This window comes from Monodon monoceros, unplaced genomic scaffold, assembly GCF_005190385.1.
Source record: "Monodon monoceros isolate NGI ecotype Baffin Bay Population unplaced genomic scaffold, NGI_Narwhal_1 Super_Scaffold_12, whole genome shotgun sequence".
Lineage (NCBI taxonomy): Eukaryota > Metazoa > Chordata > Mammalia > Artiodactyla > Monodontidae > Monodon > Monodon monoceros.
This window is the reverse complement of record NW_021703768.1, coordinates 132,754,949-132,776,869: the sequence shown is the minus strand read 5'-3', so window position 1 is coordinate 132,776,869 and position 21,921 is coordinate 132,754,949. Positions and strand designations below refer to the sequence as shown.

The 21,921-nt window shown below is 41.2% G+C and overlaps 1 protein-coding gene across 3 annotated transcripts in view; it reads right to left on the bottom strand.

The window, feature by feature from the left end:
• Positions 1-589: 589 nt before the first annotated feature.
• ITK (IL2 inducible T cell kinase) overlaps positions 590-21,921 on the bottom strand; it is a 66,619-nt gene continuing 45,287 nt past the window's right edge. Inside the window, exons 9-17 of one of the 3 annotated variants that reach the window (XM_029217162.1) lie at positions 15,105-15,187; positions 13,928-14,061; positions 13,466-13,540; positions 11,662-11,833; positions 11,050-11,266; positions 10,070-10,134; positions 9,861-9,979; positions 6,518-6,675; positions 590-3,338 (exon numbers count right to left, since the gene is read on the bottom strand). In XM_029217162.1, coding sequence (XP_029072995.1) covers positions 3,267-3,338; positions 6,518-6,675; positions 9,861-9,979; positions 10,070-10,134; positions 11,050-11,266; positions 11,662-11,833; positions 13,466-13,540; positions 13,928-14,061; positions 15,105-15,187 — 1,095 coding nt within the window. In that variant the 3' untranslated portion in view covers positions 590-3,266. Of the gene's footprint in view, positions 3,339-6,517; positions 6,676-8,964; positions 9,155-9,860; positions 9,980-10,069; positions 10,135-11,049; positions 11,267-11,661; positions 11,834-13,465; positions 13,541-13,927; positions 14,062-15,104; positions 15,188-21,921 lie in introns of those variants that run through there. The other 2 variants (XM_029217159.1, XM_029217161.1) reach the window with 2 other exon arrangements.

The following is a 21,921-nucleotide window of genomic DNA, read 5'->3' as shown; positions in this document are numbered from 1 at the left end:
CACACACACACACACACACACACACACACACACACACACACACACCCTTTGCCCCAGCAATGGTAAACTGATAATAGCTTCCCCATGTTTTGTTTCCTCTATCCCTCTACCTGGAAAGTATTTCTGCCCATTGGCTTGCCTAAAAAAAGCATAATTCATCTTCAAAACTGAGTCAGAGACGATATCTTCTGTGACAGTGCTTCCCAAACTTTAATGTGCAGATGATCACCTGTAGATCTTGTTAAAATGTAGATTCTCATTCAGTGGATCTCAGGGTGGAGAGAGAATTTGCATTTCTCACAAGCTAGTAATGCTGCTGTTGCTGGTCCGGGGACCACACTTTCAGTAGCAGGTTTCTAAGAAGTTTCCACTGATGTCGCCCTTTGCCCAATAGGTTCCATCACTTTTTCTCAGCTCTTCTCTACTTTGACCTTATTTCTGTTGTTGCTCTAATTGCTGTATTATAATTTTACTTGTTTATTTGTCTGCCTTCCCAACCATACCTGGAGTTTCTTAAAAGTAAAGACTGTGTCTTTTTCATCTTTGTTTCTGCAGCACTCAGTGCAGCATATCAGAGATCACAGGAAGCATTTGATATTTACTTGGTGAAACAATGTTGAACAATGTATAGTCTTTATTTGTCTGTGGAATGTGAAACTATGTAACCATTATTATTTATGGAAAACTTTTGGTTGTCTGACGTTGGGATAAGTATGGACCCAGGCTATACATACCCTATTTACTAAAATGCACAGCTTTATTTGCTAGACCCAACCTTTAACTTGGTGTGATTTACAAAGCATAAGAGATATTTGTAACATTTTAATTGTGAACATTAGCAATCACTGTACACTAATAAATATTCAATCTATCCAAATATAAATACATAGTCTCAAAAGGGCACAATGCAAAATCTATAAAATGCATCTAGAACTAAAACTTTGCATAGGGGAATTCCCTGGGAGCACATGGCACCGTTTTCAAAATGTGAGAAGGAAAAAAAAAAGCCAAAAACCAAACAGGCAGAAGTCTATTTTGCAGGACACTGAGAGGTAACCTCCTGACACATATTAAGTTAAAGCCTCAATGATTCTGAGCTTGAACAAGATAATACCATGTAAGGGAGAATTTTTCTAAACCATACCACAGAAATCAGTCAATTCTGATGTTTTCCTTCTAGGCTGGATGTTCCCGAAATCATCTCTAATTAAAGGTTCCAAAAAAGAATGTACAAAATGCCAAAAAAGTAAACAGGGATGATTTTGGATAAGTTGAGAAATATCATCTTCTAAATGATAGTTTTTTTTTGAAGCTACCAGTTTCGCAATAATTATACTTAAAAGTTGTACATCTGCATCTTCAGCCGGTCAAAATATCACATGATTTTTTAGGAAGAGCTGATTTCAACACCATCCAAAAAGAGTTTTCCCTGAATGCTGTATGAAAATTAAATCTCTCTTACATCAAGGAATACCCTTCCCCAGAAAGTGTCCAAGAAGACCGCAGCCGGCTCAAAGCTGAAGTGATAATTCAAGGAAGTATTTATACTTCTGCAGGAGAATCTTTTAAAGCTGCTTTGAAGCTCATCTACAAGTTGCCTCATGCAATATGACTCTGGTGGGTTGAGTGAATCAAAGGGCTAATTACTCCTTTAGTAACTCCAACGTCATTAACTCTGATGAAGGTGAGGATACAGATGAGGAAAAAAAGATCCTATTCCAAGTTGGAGGGCTATACCGCCAGCCACCCTGGTCTATGCAGGAGCAGCTTTACTTGCTGATGGTGCTGTGTTGGCTTCTTTATTGGCTCTCTAGGACTTTCCCCTCTACTGTACTTACCTCCTCAGCAATCCCTTTCACCCTCAGTAGAAGGCAGTGTTGAATAAAAATAGAGAAACTGTGCATTGCAGTCAGACAGAGGTGGGCTGTATTCTTCCTAGCTCTGTCACTTCAGGCCGGTGTCCAAGCTTTTCAAAGCCTAAGTTCCATTATCTGTAAAATGGGAATAATAATAATATCTCACTGCACTGGTGTGAACTCAGGGTGAACTGAGATTCTGCAGTTAAGGCTTGTAGCTCAGTACATATTCATTTTGCATATTCAAGTGCTCAATCAACAGTAGGCATCCTTGCGCATCTTGGAAGCCCCCCACTCGGTGCCTGACTCAGTTTCCATCCAGATGGCTTGAACAAGAACAGACCTCTTACTCCTCTCTTAGAATCTGGGGAGACTTGGAAGTCTCAACCTTAAAGTTGCAAATCTCTAGGGCCTAAACCAGCTTCAGTTTCTCTGCCAGGCCACACTCCCCAGCACAAGTCTGCACTCTGTTGATGAGGATAAAAGAATGCAGAGAGGGGACTGATTCCTGGAGGTCTCAGTAAGTCAGTGTTTACGGAAGCCATGATTTCCTCCCAGGATGCCTGTGGAAGCATTCGGCATAGAAGGGGACTCAGAGTCACTTGCTTGGCTTGGTAGTAAAGACGAGCATCCAAGTGGTTACAACCTAAGGCCTTTTCCTGTACCAGGTGTTTCCACCATCTGATGCCCTCTTTCTGCCCAGACACCAGATACCCAATACACCAGCGGTGAGATCAGAATTGTTCACCCCAGTCCATTATGCTGCCTTCAAGGAGAGAGGTGGCAGTGTACTCTATGAGTAAAACCTCATAAAGCTGCTTCTCAGAATATCCGGCCTCTAATGTGAGCAGCTGTTCCATCATCCTCTAAGGCAGGAAGCTGTGGTTGACAGCATCACAGAGGCAGAGCTTACTCTTTGTGACTTTAATTAACTCACTAGTTCTCCTTGAAAAAGAGTCATGCTCCTTGTTCATCTTGCCCCATATCCTGGGATTCTGTGTTGTCAGGTCAAATAGAAAATCCCTTGACCATGAACTTCAGGTCCATGTTTAAAATAACAATAAGGGTAATAATCCAGGGTCCTGCCCCATCTCTCCCTTTCTCTAAGAAGTGCAAGAAATGTTGCTTGAAAGCTGTCGATTGAGGTTTGTGCTCCACACAAGATAAGAGGCTGGAGGAAGGGTACAGACTGCTCTGGCCCTGCTCCCAGTTCAGTGGCTGAGCCTCCTGCCTGTGGCCTGGTGCCCGCCTCTATCAGGCCGCTGCCTCCGTGGCAGCTTAGGGACTGGCGCCACAGGCCAGTTGCCTCTGAGGAGTCCTGGGATGGTGGCAGCTTTTAATGCTCTGTGGTGGGAAGACCTCCTTGCCCCACTCAGGATCTGCAGCCCATGGCCTGGCACTGAGTCTCTTTTAAAGTCCCGATTCTGCAATTTCAGCCAGTTGACTCAAGAGTCTGGAGAAAGGTGGCCGGTCTTCTGGTTTCTAGAGAGGGAAGAAAAGAACTCTGTGATTTCCTTGTACTTGTGTGTCATAGCTAATTCCAAAGCAAACCAGAGTTAAACAGCAATCCCCTCTGCTGAGTTTTAAATATGCTTCTATATATATTGTATTTGAGGCCATTATGTCTTAGTTGTTAACAGCAGGTATTTTGGAATCATATGGCCTGCTTTTGAATCACAGCTTTTCTACTCATTAGCTGTGTGACCTTTGAACAGGTTACTTAGCCTTTTTGAACCTCAGTTTTGTCATCTGTAAAATGGGGATAATAATACTATCAATCTCATAAGATTGTTGTGAGAATTAAATAAAATTGTATATAAAAATGCAACATAAAATAAGCACTCAGTAAGACTAAAAAAGAAAATATTTAGGTATAAATCTCATAAAATATGTACAGGGTCTATTTTAGGAAAAATATAAAATTCTAAAGATAGAAATCAAAGGAGAGCTAAATATATCGAGAAATATTCCATGTTCGTGGTTAGGAAGACTTGCTATTGTTAAGATGTCATTTCTTTTCAACTTGATGTATGGATTCAACACAATCACAAGAATCCCAGCAAGTTATTTTGTAGATACTGACAAACCAACTCTAAACTCCATATGGAAAGGCCAAAGATTCAGAATAGCCAACACAATACTGAAGAAGAACAAGTTTGGAGGACTGATACTTCCTGACTTCAAGACTTACTATAAAGCTATAGTAATCAAGAGAGCATGGTATTGGTGAAAGAATAGACAAATAGGTCAATGGAATAGAGTTGGGATCCCAGAAATAGACCCACACAAATGCAGTCAAATCTTTGACAGAGGAGCAAAGGCAATTCAATGGAGCAAGGGTAGTCTTTTCAACAAACGGTTCTAGAGCAATTGGACATCCACATGCAATACAATGACTCTAGACACAGACCTGACACTCTTCACAAAAACTAACTCAAAATGGATCATAGAACTAAATGTAAAATGCAAAACTTAAAAGACCTCTAGAAGATAACATAGGAGAAAACCTGGGTGACCTTGGGTTTGGCAATGAGTTTTTAGATACAACACAAAAAGCACGATTCATAAAAGAAAAAAATTGATGTTGAACTTTGTTAAAATTAACAACCTCTGCTCTGTAAAAGACTTCTGTTCTGTAAAAGGCACTGTTAAGTGAAAGAAAAGATAAGCCATAGGCTGGGAGAAAATGTTTTTAAAACATATCTGATAAAGGATTTATATCCAAAATATGCAAAGACCTCTTAAAACTCAAAAGCAAGAAAACAAATAACCCTATTAAAAAATGGGCAAAGATCTAAGCAGTTACCTCATTTAAAAAGGTATACAAATGGAAAATACACATATGAAAAGATGCTCAACATCATATGTTAGGAATTTGCAAATTAAAATAACAATGAGATACCACTATATTCTTATTAAGATGGCTAAAATCAAAGCACTGACAATGCCAAATGCTGGTGAGGATGTGGAGCAACAGGAACTCTCATTGCTGGTGGGAATGTGAAAATGGTAGCCATTTTGGAAGACAGTCTGGCAGTTTCTTACAAGGCTAAACATTTTCGTATGATAGTGTTATGAAACTATTCATTTCATATGATCCAGGAATCACACCGCTAGATATTTACCCAATTGAGCTACAAATCTATGTCCATCTAAAAACTTGCACACAAATGTTTATAGCAGCTTTATTCATAACTGCCCAAAACTGGAAGCCACCAAGATGTCCTTCAGTAGGTGAATGGATAAACAAACTATGGTATATCCATGCAATGGAAATATTATTCAGTGATAAAAAGAAGTGAGCTTTCAAGCCATGAAAAGACATGGATGAATCTTAAATGCATAGTTCTAAATGGAAGAAGCCAATCTGAAAAGGCTACATACTGTATGATTCAACTATGTGACATTCTGGCAAAGGCAGAACTTGGACAATAAAAAGATCAATGGTTTCCAGGGATTTGGGAAGAAGAGGGGAAGGGATAAATAGGTGAAGCACAGTGCATTTAAAGGCCGTGACACTATTCTGTATGATACTATAATGGTAGATACATGATATACATTTGTCAAAACTCAGAGAACTGTACAAAAAAAGCAGTGAACCTTAATGTAAAACATGGACTTTAGTTAATAATAATGTATCAGTGGTGGTAGAATAATTGTAACAAATGTACCACACTAATGCAAAATGTTATTTATAGGGGAGAACTCTCTGCACTGTTTGCTCAAATTTTCTATAAACCTAAAACTTCTAAACAAAAATTTTAAAAATTAATAAAAATTTAAAAAAGAAAAAAGTACTAAATGTCAGCTATCATAATTGTTATAGTATTTAATCCTTGAGAAGTGGACTAGATTTGTTTTGTACCCTTCTTTATGTCTTTATGGTTTATTTCTTTGTTTCTGATGACAAAAGCTCTATGAACTTACAGAGCAAACATTATTTAATTATCTTACAGTAAGAAAAAGGAGGTTCAGAGAATGGCCCATGATTAATGATTAAGAAATGATAAAACTGAGATAAAACCCAAGTATCCTAAACTTTTTAAATCCCCCCTGTTACCCTTCCATGATCCGAATTTGTGTTAATTCTCTATTCAGCAACTTTCAACTGTGGTTGAAATTTAAAATTTGCTAACTCACCCAAGGACATCTAACATTCATGCTGATGTGGCTTAAGGCATAGCCTGCCACCCAAGGATAACTGAGATGTCTGGGAGGGTGCAGAGTAATTGGCTCCCATTCTGAATTGTTGTATGAATAAAATGAATTTTAATTCAGTCATTTTAATAGTTTCACAGCACCAGTGAACTTCTGTTTTCCAGTTTATAGAACTAACTTCATGTATATTTAATGGTTTTATGATGTTACAGATGCTTTTTTTCTCAAAAAAATTGACATAGGCCTTCCCCACTCTTCCTTTCTGATGGTATATTGATGGCTTGTGACATTATATTACAAATCAAATAACATTTAAGGTCCCTGCCAGCTCTTCTAGGGATGAGTAACTCCTTTAGTTAATAGATGCTCAACGTCACTTTCTTGCTAATCTATTTTGTCATCCCTACTGCCTCATCCTCTGAGAGGGTTCCTTTCTTCAGGGATGGGGGCAGACCCTGCAATTGCAGATTATAATGGGGGGGGGAACCACTTCCTTTACTGACCTCTTTCCAGCAATGATTCATGATTTGGTAGATATGTGAGGAGGCCAGTCGAGGCTTGTATAACCGAAATCCAGTGGTGATGTCTTCCACCACTTCTGAGTTGCTTCGGTTTTCATACGGGATTTTGCCTTCACTGAAGACTTCCCACATCAGCACACCTATGAGAAATGGCGAATCGAAACAGCTAGTGATAAAGTTCCTAAATAGTGAACAAACCAACTTACCTCTAGAAATCACAGACTCCTTGACATTAAGATTCAAGTCCCTACCTCCAGAAAGTACAATATCAAAAGCCACCTGAGGCTTATTAGGCCTGTGCTATTTCTAAAGAGCGATTTCCCTACCTTTCTAGTGGTGAAGAATGTTCAAGCTCAGCGCTTTGTTATATCTAACTCAAATGCTACTGCTAAAAGTTGCAGGCGATGTAAACTCAAATGTCTACACATGATATAGATGAATGGAGTGGATGAGGTCTGTATAATAGGGACTAGGGAGGACTGTGAAAAACTGGAGGTCAAAAATTCTGTCCCCAAAGGGGCAGCTGTGATTTAGCTCCAGCCGGCATAGGGCACATGGGAATGAGGGCTCTGAATTGCCACATTTTCTGATTTTTTAAAGATAAGTCATAAATTGGGAGTTTTAAAATATAAACTCAATTTGATTTAAAAGAAATACTGTGTTAACCAAGCAAAAATCTTTAGGTTGTCCATTTTTGACCTCCGATTTAATCCCTTTTCCTTTTTTGCCCTCAGTAGAAATGTCACACCCAGCTTTATTATGTACTCATCTATTCATAGGTTGTCAGAGTGGGAACAGAGCTTGCAGATCACCTAATCCAGTGGTTTTCAAAGCATAGTCCAGAGATCCTGAGGGCAGAGTTTTCCAAAGTATGATCCCTAAAACATCTGAAGTTTTGAAAAATCAACTCAGAAATTTGTTCCAATGGCAGATCCTGGGCCCTAGCCCAGACAACTGGATTAGAATTTCTAAGGGATCCTCAGAAATGCCTCAGGAGTTTTGGAAATTCAGTAAATAAGACCAATTAGTACCCCAAGATGCCAGGATTTCTGGTGAGATTTCTTTGGAAAATGGGGGAAAGCTGGCTGGAAAACAATTGCTTTCATGCAAACCTTGTGATGCATTGAGGAACTGAGTAAGGCCCAAAGAGGTTAGTTGACTTGTTTAAAATAGTGCAGTTCATACATATGGAATCTAAAAAAAAAAAAAAAAAGGCTCTGAAGAACCTAGGGGCAAGACAGGAAAAAAGACGCAGACGTAGGGAATGGACTTGAGGTCATGGGGAAGGGGAAGGGGAAGGGGAAGCTGAGACGAAGTGAGAGAATGGCATTGACATATAAACACTACCAGATGTAAAACAGCTAGTGGGAAGCAGCTGCGCAGCACAGGGAGATCAGCTCATGCTTTGTGACCACCTAGAGGGGTGGGATAGGGAGGGTGGGAGGGAGACGCAAGAGGGAGGGGATATGGGGATATCTGTATACCTATAGCTGATTCACTTTGTTATACAGCAGCAACTAACACAACAATGTAAAGCAATTATACGCCAATAAAGATGTTAAAAAAAATAGTGCAGTTAATTAGGGGAAAAACCTCAAAATGCGTGACAAAGCCCAGTGGCCTTGAGGCAGGCAAAAGCTCTCCTCCATCCAGGTTTCTGTTTCTCAGGTTTGCCACCCCAGTTTTCTCACCCCTCTATTCTGCTTCCATCGGTCAATCTCATCTTTAGACACTTCAGATGACATATCCTAGGAAGGGATGGACTTTAGCTCAACCCTCTAATTATAAGATGCAGCAGCAAAGTCCTAGGCTGACAACCTGTGGCAGAATAAACCCCATTCCGAGTCAGCAGGTGAATGCGACAAAGTGGCCCTGGCTGCAAACATCTCTTTATGGGACACCTGGCTTGGTGCAGCATGACCCGCCGTACCGATAGAGAGTGGCCACATATCAGCCATACCCTTCCTAGTTATATGCGCTGGGGAAAAGAGAATGTGAGGTTGCTCAAGCGCAGTTTGTTTTCTTCTAAGTTCATTCTGTACCTTAAATTTGACTAACAAAGTCATAGTTAGGCCTGTTGAACAGGGTAACTACTTTAAGGAACAATTCAGAAGGACTCAAAATCAAAAATCACTTGGTTGTTGGAAATGGGTATTCTAAAATGCTGGAGAAGATTAGTTAGTTCTCCTCGTAAGAGATTTAATTAGTCATCTTTTCCCTGGTTTCTACTACTAGTCAATATATTTGGCAAACTTTCCCTTCACATAGAATGACAACATCAAACTCCAAACTATTCCTGTCCGAAGTAGAATCCTTCTTACAATCCAAGTCAAAGAGGTTGTCCAGTATAGTTTTCTGTATACATTAATATGCAAAAACTATGGCTTAGAAAGACATGACACATCCAGCAAGAATATTTAGTACTTCTTGCCACACCGGCATCATTCATTTTGTCTTTTCATTCTTGCCCATTTGCACTTATAAGAAATTCTAATTCCTTACCATGGCCTGCCGATTTCATTGCCTACTGTTCTCCCACTAAGTCAGTACCTCTTTTCTTTGGACACACCAAGCTTTGGCACTTGCCGCTTCCTTTGTTAGAGACACTGTTCCCTGGACCTTCAAATGGAGACAGCTCCGTCTCATCATTCAGCTCTCTGCTCAACAGTCACCTCCTCAGAGAGGCCTTCCCGGACCCTGCTATTTAAAACAGACCCTCCCTCCCTTCCAGTTACTCTCTTTCCCATTACTCTTTTGTTTTATTCATAGCACTTACCGCTACCTGACTTTATCTTATACACATATTTGTTAGCTTGTTTGCATGATTGTTACTGTCTCCCCTTACAACTTGGCTCCAAGAGAATAGGAGCCTTTTCTATCCTATGTACCACTGCTTTGTGAGCACCTAAATTAGCTCCTAGCATGTAGTAGATGCTCAATAAATCGTTGTTGAATGAATGGGTAAAATACTTTATTGAGAGTTAAATGTGGGAATGAATGTGAGAATAAATATAATGTTGGAAAAAACATGATCCTTGCTCTCAAGGGCTCATATGCTAATCTCCTGGCTCCAGCTTTTGATATCACAGCAGCTATCACCAGCATCCTGTTTTTGCTTTTATTTTTGCCCCTATTTCAAAAATGTCCAAGAATAGATGCAATAATGAGGGCCCCTTCATTCCTTTCAGAGCTGTTTGTACAGACTCTCAGTGGGACGCCCTCACCATTCAGTGTTCAGGGCAAGTAAGGCTGCCTGAATTTGACAAATAAAACAGTTGGCCCACAGTCCCAGGTCATGTGGGAGTGGGGCCAGAATGACACTTACCAAATGACCACACATCCGACTTGCTGCTATAGCGACTGAAAGAGAAGACTTCCGGGGATGCCCACTTCACCGGGAATTTGGTGCCTGAGGAACTGGTGTACTGGTCATCAAGGACGAACCTGGGGAGAGAGTGGAGAGAGATCGTCTGAGTGTCCTGGTGGCCTGCATCCCATTCCTGAGACTTTGCCGGCACCACAGGTCCGTATTACCTTGTCATCCCAAAGTCGGACACCTTGATGACTTGGTTTTCTCCAACCAGACAATTCCGGGCAGCCTGGAGCAGAGACAGGCAAACGAAAGGGAAAGGAAAACTTGGTGGGTAATCAGTAATTAAGGAGTCTCCTATAATCACAGTCCTTTGCTTTTCCATGTGCTGCTGTGCAGAAGCAATGAGGAGCTTCACAAATGCTAGTTAAGCTTCACTAGTGCCTGATGGAAAGTTGTATGTTAAAATCCTTTATCAGGATGAGTAAATCTGGTCTTTCATCTTCATTCCTGGGATCCTAATCAGAAGAAAAATCCATGGTGTTGTGTAACCAACTGTAAACTCCAGTGCAACCTGATGTTAACCTCAGGGATGATATGAAGAAGCTGTCACCCATTTGACTAAAATAAGAATGTGTTGAAGTTGCTAATCCTCTTAAAACTATTCCTCAGTAGGGATGGTACATGGTCCCTAATTCGATTGGAAGAGCCCTTACCAAGAAAAGACCCATGAGTCTCAAATTTTAATGTGCCTGCAAATCCCATGGGGGGACATGTTAAAATGAATATTCCCAAACCTCAACCCCCAGAAATTCTGAGGATGGTTCTAGGATCACCCCAATGTGATCCTGGTAGATCCTTGGATAACATTTTGAGAAACATGTGCTTGTCAATTTCTTTCATTTTACCAAGAGGAAAAGGAGGCACAGAGAGGTTAAAAAGGAGAGGCTGTTAGCTTTATTTAGAAAGAATGTAAACTCCAACTCAGAGGGTGAAAGTCAGAGGTGGGGCTGGAAATAGAGCCCAGATCTGAGTCCCATGAGGACATCCCACAGTGGGTGGAGGAAGGAAGAAGTTGAGAGAGGAAGGAAGAGGGCTTATGCCTTGTTATTGATTCATGCATTCCCAGTCTCCGTAGCTCTAATTTCAGTGGGACATGTGCCTTCACCCTGGACCTGTAGGGTTTTGCCCTACGCCCTCTTACCAGGTCTCTGTGGATGACACGCGCCTCTTCCAGGTAGGCCATGCCCTCACACACGTCCAGGCACATGCCCAGCAGGGTCTCGGCAGCAAAGAGCCCCCGCTGGCTGCGCAGGTAGTCTGACAGGCAGCCGTGTTCCATGAACTCAAACACCAGGCAGATGGGGGCTTGCTCCAGGCACACTCCATAGAGCTGGACCAGCTTGGGGTGAGAGAGTTTCCTGGAGAAAAATGGCAAGGGGTGAGATGGTCTAAGTTTAGTCTCCCAAAAATACACTCCCTCCCCCAAACAAAAATGTCTCATTGAGCTGAGACCTGAAGAATGCAGGGACTCAGCTGGTGTACGTGAGAATGAACGAAGGCCAGTGTGGTTGGCATGTCATGGAACCAGAGGAAAGATGGGCAGGAGATGAGATTGGGGAGCGGGCAGGGCCAGACCACGGTGGGCCTTTTAGACCACAGTGAGGAGCTTGGAGTTATTCTCCATACCATGGGAAGCCATCGCTGGACTTGAGCAGGGAGGTGGCACAAGATGGCATCAGAATGGTATTCAAAGAGCATAGTACAGAACATCCTTCCCAAGGTATCTCTGCATACTCTTGTCTTGGCCACTCACATCATGACTTCAGCCTCCTCGACGAAGTCCTCTTCTGACATAGCTCCTTCCTGAATGGTTTTGATGGCCACCTTGTCCCTGTTGAGCCAGTAGCCAAGATGCACCAACCCAAACTGCCCGCTGCCAATCTCCTGCACAAAAGTGAGCTCTGAGGGATCAATCACCCATTTCCCTGGAAGAGAAAGAGTTTTCCAGAGTTGGCAAGCAGTAGATATGAAGTATAGGACTCCCAGGAGACTATATAGCCCTATACAGAATGTTAGCCTATTGTTAATATAACTCAAAGATGGCAAATGGTATAAGCCTGTATACTTAGAACTATAGATAGATAAAAGTATCTTTTTTCCCAAATAATAACATAGAATATGTATTGAAAGCCATGAAAAATGTGCATGGGGACGATTACATGGAAAGAGAAAGGAGGATGGCATTAGTTGAGATATTAAAGAAAGTCAATGACAGGGTTCTAAGGCCCCAACCATTTCCTATACCTGATTGAAAAATTTTTATTGTCATTTTTCACATAGAGCAAGTTTTATTTGAACTGGTCATTCGTTCATTCATTCATCCATCAAGAGCATCCATTATGTACATAGCACTTGCTAGGCCTTAGCAGGGGTTAGGGGTAAGGTGGTGGATTCCAAGAGGACTGGTACAGAGGTGCAAGCCAGCACACAGTCTCGCACATAGGTAGGCTTTCAATAAATGCTCAAAAAAAGAATAAAAGGGATCCGAGTCTCAATTTTCACACTGGCAAAAATGAGTGGGTTCGTAAAATACTCTCTGGGCTTCCATCCAGCATGGGCACATTCGGATTTCACAGGCATTAGAATTATCTTATTTTTATAAGGAGGCTGAGGGGCATTAACCTTTCCTGATGCTTGGTCTAGTACCATAAACAGTTCAGTTTCTATCTCTTTGAGGCACAGACTCAACAGAAAACAGTACCGAGCACCTAATGTGTGCAGATATGGTGCTGGTTAGGGATGGAGAGCCCACACACTGTTTCTCAAAGTATCACCCTCTAACCCCTGTGTCAAAATCACCTAGGGCACTTGTTGAAAAGGCAACCCCAGGACCCCACTGTCTGGGACTGTGTTTTGGTAAACGTTGGGTCGGGGCTGGAAGTCAACACTTTTCTTAAGCATCCTATGTAACTCTGATGCACAGTGAAGCTTGAGAACCACCAATCTAGAAGATATAAAATGAAAGGTACACCAGCCTTCTCCTCGACCAGGACAGTTTGGACCAGGGGATGCAGGCAGAAAATCACAAGTGGGTGAAACAGTTCCACAGGACAAGAAGGAATAGTAGCGCCTATGGCCCTAGAGATGCATGCCCTGCCTAAAAGCTTTCAAACAAATTTAACACAGTGCTATGCAGACAGACATTTCTGAATGCTGCTAGCTTACAGCACTTGCAATGGACCCATACCTAACAAACTAGATGATACAGAAGTTCTAGAAAATATGCAAGAACACAGTACTATAGCACTGGTTCCTAATATTTTTTTCTAATAGCATTTAGCAGAGTGCTCTGTACAAAGTAAGTGCTCAGTAAACACTTCATTGATGAACTGTCATCTAAAACCAATAGACATTGATTTGACCTAGATAAATGTGCATACGTATAGATGTAATCTTACACACATTGTAAATGTTCATTTGTGCACACCATCTCCAGATATACAGTGTACCTGTTTAATGATCATTTTACGTCTGGGGAAGTCCATTCAGAATTTACCCCAGACCTCTAGGGATGTGAGTTAGTGCAAATGAATAACATTCCCAAATGCACTGCTTACCATATCTCAGCCCTGCCGTGACCGGGGCTTTCTGCCTCCAGGAACTAACTGGATACCGGAGTCTAGTGACTAGGCCTGGGTTGATTACAAAGTGAAAGGCAGTCATTAGAGTTTTACCATAGCAACCATCCAAGTCAAATCACCAGGAAAAAATATAATCCAATGCAAAAGCTATTTTTATTCTGGAAAACAAATTCCAAAGCCCAATCACTGATATTACATCTTCCCTGAGAAGAGGTATAATGTCACAGGTGGGCAGGTGGTGAAATCTCATGATTCCAGCAGCAGAATTTGCTAATGAAGAATATGTTATATAATCAAATATTTGGCATCCTTTTCTATTTGTATAGTTATTATTTATGGTCAGTTTGTCTGAGATGAAGAAATCCAGCTGGGTGTTTGTCACTTTTCTCCAAGTTCCCCTGTGAGGGTCCCCCTCTGGCCTTGTCCCTTAGAACTCACCTCCTCCATTGTGTTGGTGATAATTGACGAGGAGAGGGATGGAATCAAACACGTACTTTTCAGCCACGTAATATCGCTTGGGGTTGTCATTTGTTTCTTTGATGTGATAGTGCTTTATACAGGGGTTGTTCTCACTTAAACAAATGAAACATAAATGCAGTGATTATTAAAAGGCAATGTTTAGAGACAGAAATGTCTACTGGTAGCAGATTCCTATTAGCTTTGTTTTTTGCCCTCTCACATGGATGGCAGATATATTTCAACTTGTGTGTCAGTCTTGACAGGCTGGCCTTGGGTGCTGTATTAAGAAGGACTCTGAGGCTGCATCTGGACTCAGGATTGGTGCCATGATGGATTGGTGATGTTTCTTCCAAAACCTCAAAATGGACAATCGTCTTGTATGTGCTACATGTTTGCCTTCCCTGCTGTGTGGATTTAACTAATCTTCAGCATATGTTAAGGAAGCATCTTGGCCCCTTCGTACTTATTTGGCTTTGTATAGCAGAGTTATCATAGCAGCCCTGACTGCTATCCTTAGAAAGGGCTGCTTGCAAGACTGGCCCTTGGCTGGCTTCTGAGAACTTAGATTTCAGGAGGGCTCTCACCATTCTCTAACTGATAAGGATGGCTCCCTATACCTAAATTGTTTGTATAAACAATGTGGCTTATGCTCAATGCTTGCTTTTCTCCTGGGAGTCTGGAATTTTGCTATGTGCTAGGCAGAGGGTACCCAGGTGACCAGCCCCCAGTGAAAGGATCTGTAAGGTTCTGGAATGTAGTAAGGACTCAATAAATGGTGGATGATTTTATTAGCAGAGCCAGAACTAGAATTCATATTTTCTTGCTTGCAGTCAAAAGTATCTTTTCTGTTATTCTTTGGATTAAATTATAAATGCATCAAATACAGGACCAGGTATTTATTTCTTTAGAGCTTTGCACTCAGGGATGCCAACTGGGAAGTCAACCTGGCATCCGGCCCTAGCTCTGTCACTTTCTAGGTAAGTGACTTCAGTTATGTTCTTAATCTCCCTAGCCTTGTTTTTCTCAGAGCGATCAGGGAAACACAGTATTTCTAGGGCCTCCTCTAACTCTTGCACTGTCTGACATTCCTGTGTGTGGCTCATCGCTCACCCACCTCAGGACTGTCTCTCCCCACTTTGCTGAGTTAGCACCATACCTTACAATGGCCTTGGTGAAAACAGACACAGTGTATGTCCCTGGAGTCCTGGAATCTCGTACCATGAAGGCTCCTTCTTTGCCCTGGAAGGGTTAGAAAGAATGGAAAATCAGCGATCCCAGGAAACCAAGCTCATGCATCCAGCTTCACTTTCTTGCCTGTGAAAGGAGGAAATACTGTAGGCCAGCTTGGCACAGAGCAGTCTTTCAGCTATAATGGCTACCGTTTCATTCATTCATTCCAGAGACGTTTCTTGAGCTCCTACCCGTGGTTCCAAGACTATTCTAGTGATGACATAAACAGTAAACGGAGGCAAACAGACACAAGCTCTGCCCTCTAGGAGCTCATTACAGATATTGCCCAGCCCTCACCACAACATTGCAGTCTAGATGTTATTATCTTTAATTTCCTGATGAGGATACTGAGTGCTGCAGAGCTGAAGTGACTCTCTCACGACCTACAATTATAGGTGGCAGACCTGGGATTTGAACCTTGAATGTGGCACGTGAGCAAAACCTTTGCTCATTCTACTAGTCCGTGGTGCCTCCATTCAACAAACGTTAGAAGCCACTTCTCTGTTCCCCACAAGGGCACAAAGCTTCTGTCTTGGAAGCTTCATCACTTTCTTAATGGGAATATATTTTGTAGGCCCTTTCTCAAGTGCTGGTTTTGCTGCAGGGCAAAAGGAGAAAGAACACGAAGCTGCTGGTTGCATGAGGGAAGTGGAGAGAAGGGGAAGCCCCCCAAATATACCCTTCACCCCACTGACAATTTTGCCATTGCTGATGAAATAAGTACTAACAAACGGGGGAGACCAGTTTTTTCAGTCCTGGTAGGAACCTGAAAGTCTTAACTCTGTTGTTTGAGTACTTTGTGTCTAAGGCTCTGTTCCTACCCACCTGTCAATCTGTGCTGGTGATTTTTGCAAAATCTGTTGCTATGGTTTGCTTAACTTAGACACACTAAGGGCCGTAAGTGAAAGCCAGAGAGAGAGGAACCTCATGTGGTGGGCATACACTTGTTGTATATGGAGCAAAATATACACAGTTTAGAACCTCTTCCACCCCTTAATCCCAGAGGTGGGTCATCTACACATACAAATAATACACAGATGGCCATGCTAATTGTTTGCATCCTAGAATTTCAGGGTTAGAAAAGACCTTTTAGAAGAACCTAGAAAGGTTCTCTAGCCCAGGGTTATCCCAACCTCAGTACTATAGATGTTTGGGGGGCAGTAATTCTTTGTCATGGGGGCTGCCCTGTCATCGTAGGATGTTTAGCAGCATCCCTGGCCTCTATCAACTGGCTGCCAGACATTGTCACATGTTCCCTGGGGGACAAAATCACCCCTGGTTGGGAACCACTGATCTGGCCTAACTCCCTAAACCCCTGTGCCCCAAACTGTTGGTGATCACAATCACTTGAAGAATCTAAAGCACAGAACAAGACAAAACAAAACAACGACTACGAGCAGTTTACCATGCTCCCCCCCCACACCGCCTCCCCATACCTACACACTTGGAATCTCCAGGACTGAGGCCCTGGGACCTGAACTTTTAAAAGCTTATGGACATCCAGATTTGGTCTCCACTGACTCAACTGAAAATGCATTTCTTATTTATAACAGTCCTGAAGAGTAGTCCCTGTCGTCTGAAAGAGCACTAATAGTTAGAAAGTTCATCCTCATGTAGACACGTAACCTGCTTCCTCTGACTTGGCCCTAAACCTGCAGAGGGGAATTTTGGGGGGGACGGTTCGCCCTTACATCATTGTGCATTCTTGCCAAACTTAGAGGTTACCACAACAACTTTGTGAGACTCCCCAAACTCTTCTTCTCTCTGCTGGGAGATTCAAGAGTCTATTTTGAAATTTGAGGGAAGCAGAGGGTAGGGGAGTTGGATGAAGGTGGTCAAAAGGTACACATTTCCAGTTATAAGATATATTCTGGGGATGTAATGTACAGCATGGTGACTGCAGTTAACAATACCATATAGTATATTTGAAAGTTGCTCAGAGTAGATCTTAAAAGTTCTCATCACAAGAAAAAAAATTGTAACTATGTATAGAGATGGATGTTAACTAAAATTGTATTAATCATTTTACAATATATACATAAATCAAATCATTATGTGGCACATCTTCAAATTATACAATGTTATAGGTCAATTATATCTCACTAAAACTGGAAAAAGAAAGGAAGAAATTCAAAGCTGAGACCTGAATCTTCAGGTCTCTGTTGTCCACCCTTGACCTTTCTTTCTCAAGGTTGTGAGCTAGGGCTGCCCTAGCTGTTGCCTGAAAGCGGGGAAAGAATTGAGGAAAATACAGAAAGCTGCTACATTTCTTTTTCTAAGATGTCATAGTACTCTAGGACAGTCCTAGTATTCTGCCTTTGTACACACAGAATTTACTTTAATGATTTTGTATTTCATGAATTTGTTGAAATTTAAGAAAACGAGTTGTCCATCTTTCTGGACCAATAGTACAACCTTATGCCCATAGTTAGCCTCCCACATTCTCTACAGTGTGCTCTGTTCGTGACCTTGGACATGGTGAGGACAACAGAGAACTAGCCGGATTCTTATTTTGGTCTTCTCAGATATGAATGTAAACTGTTTATCCAGTGCAATAGTAAACACCCTTCTAACTTTTGCATGCAAATCGCCCTTTTAAAAAACTTGATTTTCCAAAAATTAGATTTTCCCCCCTTTGGGGTCAGTAGTTTATTCAGTTTCTGAAGTAAAGGTGGTCTATGTGACACCAAAAACTCCCAGATTAGTTCATTAGATTTTAAAATAGCTTTTGAAGCCTAATTTAGAGAACTTGAAATTCTCCTCTTTTAAGTGTACAAATCAGTGATTTTTATCAAAATCACAGAGTTGTATAACCATCACCAGAATATAATTTTAGAATATTTCATCACTCCCAAAAGACACCTCAGTACCATTTGCACCCCTGCCACACTAATATGACTTCTCTATAGATTTGCCTATTCTAGAAATTTCATGTAAATGAAATCATATAATATGTGGTCTCTTATGACGGGATTCTTACTCTTAGCATATTGTTTACAAGGTTCATCAAGTTGTAGCATGTATCAGTACTCCATTCCTTTTTATGGCTGCATAATATTCCATTGTATGGATCACACCACATTTTGTTTATCTGTTCATCAATTGCTGGGCATTGGGGTTGTTTCAACCTTTGGCTGTTGTGAATAATGAATTTGTGTCTGGCTTCTTCTACTCAACATCATGTTTGTGATATTCATCCATGTATTACATGTACCATCACTTGTCTTCAAAATTTCTCCCCTTTTGCCAAATATCGAAGCTTTTGCTCTTGCCTCACTGAAATGTGATGGGTTAAGTTCAAGACAGGAAGAAACTAAACTTTAGTCGAGGCAGATATTATCTACATATGTAACTTATTCTAAAGGGAAGAAACATAGACCAAAAAGACCCCAAGTTTATCAACTATCTGTGAAGAAGGGAGTGGTAATGTCTCTTTTATTTAATCAAGAATGTTTTGTTGTTTTATTCTTTCAAAGAAACCATTATTATTATTTTTTAATTCGTGATTAGAGAGGGGCCCAACTGTTAACAAGAGTAAACTGATCCAAAGACATCAGACAAAGTAGAGGTAAAGTTTTCAGTCAGCTCTGCCGAGGACGGGAGGCTGGCAGAGCTCTTCCTCCACTGTAGTTGCTCTAGGTGGCATTCAGTGCTGGCGACAGGAAACTCTGGTTTAGGGCTGAGGCGGCGCAGGGTTCTGAGGAAAAGAGGGCATCCGGCATGTGCCTTATCACCTACTTCCTGCAAGGGGCTCAGAGGAAGTCACAACCACCAAGAACGGTGGAGTCTAAAGGGTCTCTGCTCCTGTCATTGCCATGCATAGGGGCACTGATCTGTGCGATGCAGCCAGGGTAGGTCGGGGAGGGGGCTTGTTCCCACGGGATATAGACAAGGTCTCACTTTACCTTTTACTATTTTATCTAGAAAAATAAAGATGTAACAATAGAAAAAATATCATGCCAAGGGAGTAAAATACACGGATGGGAAGTATAGGGATGGGAGAATAGAACTTAACTCATATATTCCCTTACTAACTGTGTGTGCGTGCATGTGTGTATGTGTATGTGTGCGTGTGTGTGTGTGTGTGTGTGTGTCTATGAAGAAGCATCCCTGCTCTAGTCCAGGCTATGCCACTGATTTACACTCAGTTTACTCCCCTGTAGCACAAAGGGGATGGACCAGATGTTCTTTAAAAGGAATTCTGACTCAGTCTATAATTCTGTCAATACAGATGTTTCCTGATTAAATGTAGGAGCTTCAGTTTTCTCAGTTGTAAAATGACTTTTGTAAGATGCTTGGGAGAATTAAAGTGCATAACACAGTTCCTGGAATATAATACCAGAACAAGGACTATTGGGACTATCATTAGATGTTATTATCACATGCTATGGTATGTACCGTCTGTTAGAAGTATTAATGCCATTGTCTGCTTTCATCTGAGACATGTTGACTGTTAGGAATTTACTCCTTTCTTTCTGTCCATATGATTTGAAGGGCACCTTGCAGAAGATAATCTTGCTACACAGGGTGGGTTATTGTGAAAAAGATGGACTGATAACTTATAGCTTGTTCACACTGCATTATAATTTAAGAGTGTCTCTGACAGATAGCCACTCTTCATTCTGGAGGTGGTTCATTTCTTTTCTTGAAAAAATCCTGGTATGGAGTCAGTACTGTATCTTTAATAACATCTTAGAATCATGTTAATATGATAAACCAATGTCTTAGATAAGGCTTCTGCCCAAAATTCAGGCCACCCAACATATGCAATGCTGTAAAGTATAGAGTACCTGCTTGCAAGGAATTCACCCTCTACCTAAATGTGTTACGACAGAAGAGAGACTGCTGAGGTCCAAGGCTGAGTGAAAACAGAGCCACTGGAGATGTCATGACATTGCACCACAAGGGTTCATAGGTGTGGAAAAACCACATTCCACAGCTTGTGGGAGGGAAAGCATGAGTGGCTTCTTAGAGGAGGTGCTATCCGAAGAATTGATAGGACACAATAGGAGATATTTTCTGTGGTTCCCAAACTTGGGTAAGACCCAGAATCACCTGGGTACCACTTCCTAAGTTTCTGACTGGTGAGGGCTGGAGTACTGGAGTTTGTATTTTTTAAAAGCTCCCCAATGATGCTCATGATTAGCCAGCTTCTCCTACAGCATGTTTGTTAATTTAAAAACACTTCTTAAGCATTTGCTGTATTCATTCACTCAATAAGTATTCATTGAGCAACTACGTTATCATAGGCACAGTTCTGGGGTCCTGTGTACAGCAGGAACAAGGTAAAGGGTTTATATTCTAGTGGAGAAATATGCATGGGGCAGTATATCAGGAGATTTCGTTAATAAAAATAAAATAAATCCATTTTTGGTCAATAATAATGAATCAATCAATCTTTTAAGGGTCCTATAATTGTTAGATAAGGAGACACTAAATTCACCCCTGAAACAATTCAGCTGATGTTTCAAAAATCGTACAATATAGGGACCCACTGAAGTTTGCCCTTATATTACCTAAGGAGGCAAAGAGGATTTGGTGAAGTAGTCTAGAATATTAATAAGGAGGAATGTTTCAACTGCCCTAGCAAGTATTTGTGTCTCCAAAGAACTGCTATAAAATAGAAATCATCTTTTGCTAATCATTAATGTGGGCTGTTTTAGGTGCTCCATGGGCAATACTTCATTAACCAATGTGGGATTGAAAATAACAAAACTGCACTTGTTTAAACTCAGTATAATTCTTATTTAATTATAAGTTCTTTTTGGTTAATTTAATAATTTATTATGTTATCCAGTAACATAGGTGCTGAGTGGGCCACATATGCATCACAAGTTTGACTTGAAAAGATATAGATTCCCACAAACTAACCCTGGAGAGTCTGATTCTGTAGGTCTGGGCTTGGGATCTGGGAGTCTATAGTTTTAAAAATTTCCCAGTGATTCTAATGTATATCATTCTAATAATGATATTGGGAACGACAGGAAATAATTAAGTGTGGAGTCGAGGTGGAACCAAGGAGAAACCAGAGTCTAGTAATGACTCAGCTTAATTCCTCTTCCTCCATGAAATCTTTCTAATTCTTCTAGAATATTCTCAGAACTCTGAGGCCACTGAAAGCCTGCTCCATATGCTCAGTTTTTCTTAGATTATCCTCTGTTTCTTCAGAGTTTGTCTTGTTTCTCAATAGAGTCTAAAGCTTATTGAGATCAAAGACCCTGTCTCAAGTATCTCTATGCGCTTAGATCTGTGTTCAGCAACATGGTAAGGTATGTGAGTTTATACTGAGAAATCCTAATAAATGAAATGGTGCAGACGTCATAAAGGCAACAGATGCTGATTGAGACGGCTGACATCATACAAACTGCCTGTTTTGCATCTGTCACTGGTAAACACAAATAGTCTTTTGGAAAATCCACAAACAACTGGACTTGCCCTCTTCGATGAGAACAAAACTGCCCAAGGGCAGAGCATCTCACCTTGTCCTCTTTGCCAGCTGCCTGCTCACCGGCAACTTAACCAAAGGAGAAAAAGTTCACTGCTCCAAAATATGACTGTGGGCTCTCCTCCCGTCTCGATTTCCTCTCATAGAAATTATATGTTTGCCTTTGATAGAATGAATCAATCTATCATCAGTTTCCCTTGTGCAAAAGTAAATAGTATATTAATCAACTATATGCCTTTAGATTATTCTTTGACAATATTCATCATCCCTCCACCTCCCATCGCAGACTTTCATTCCC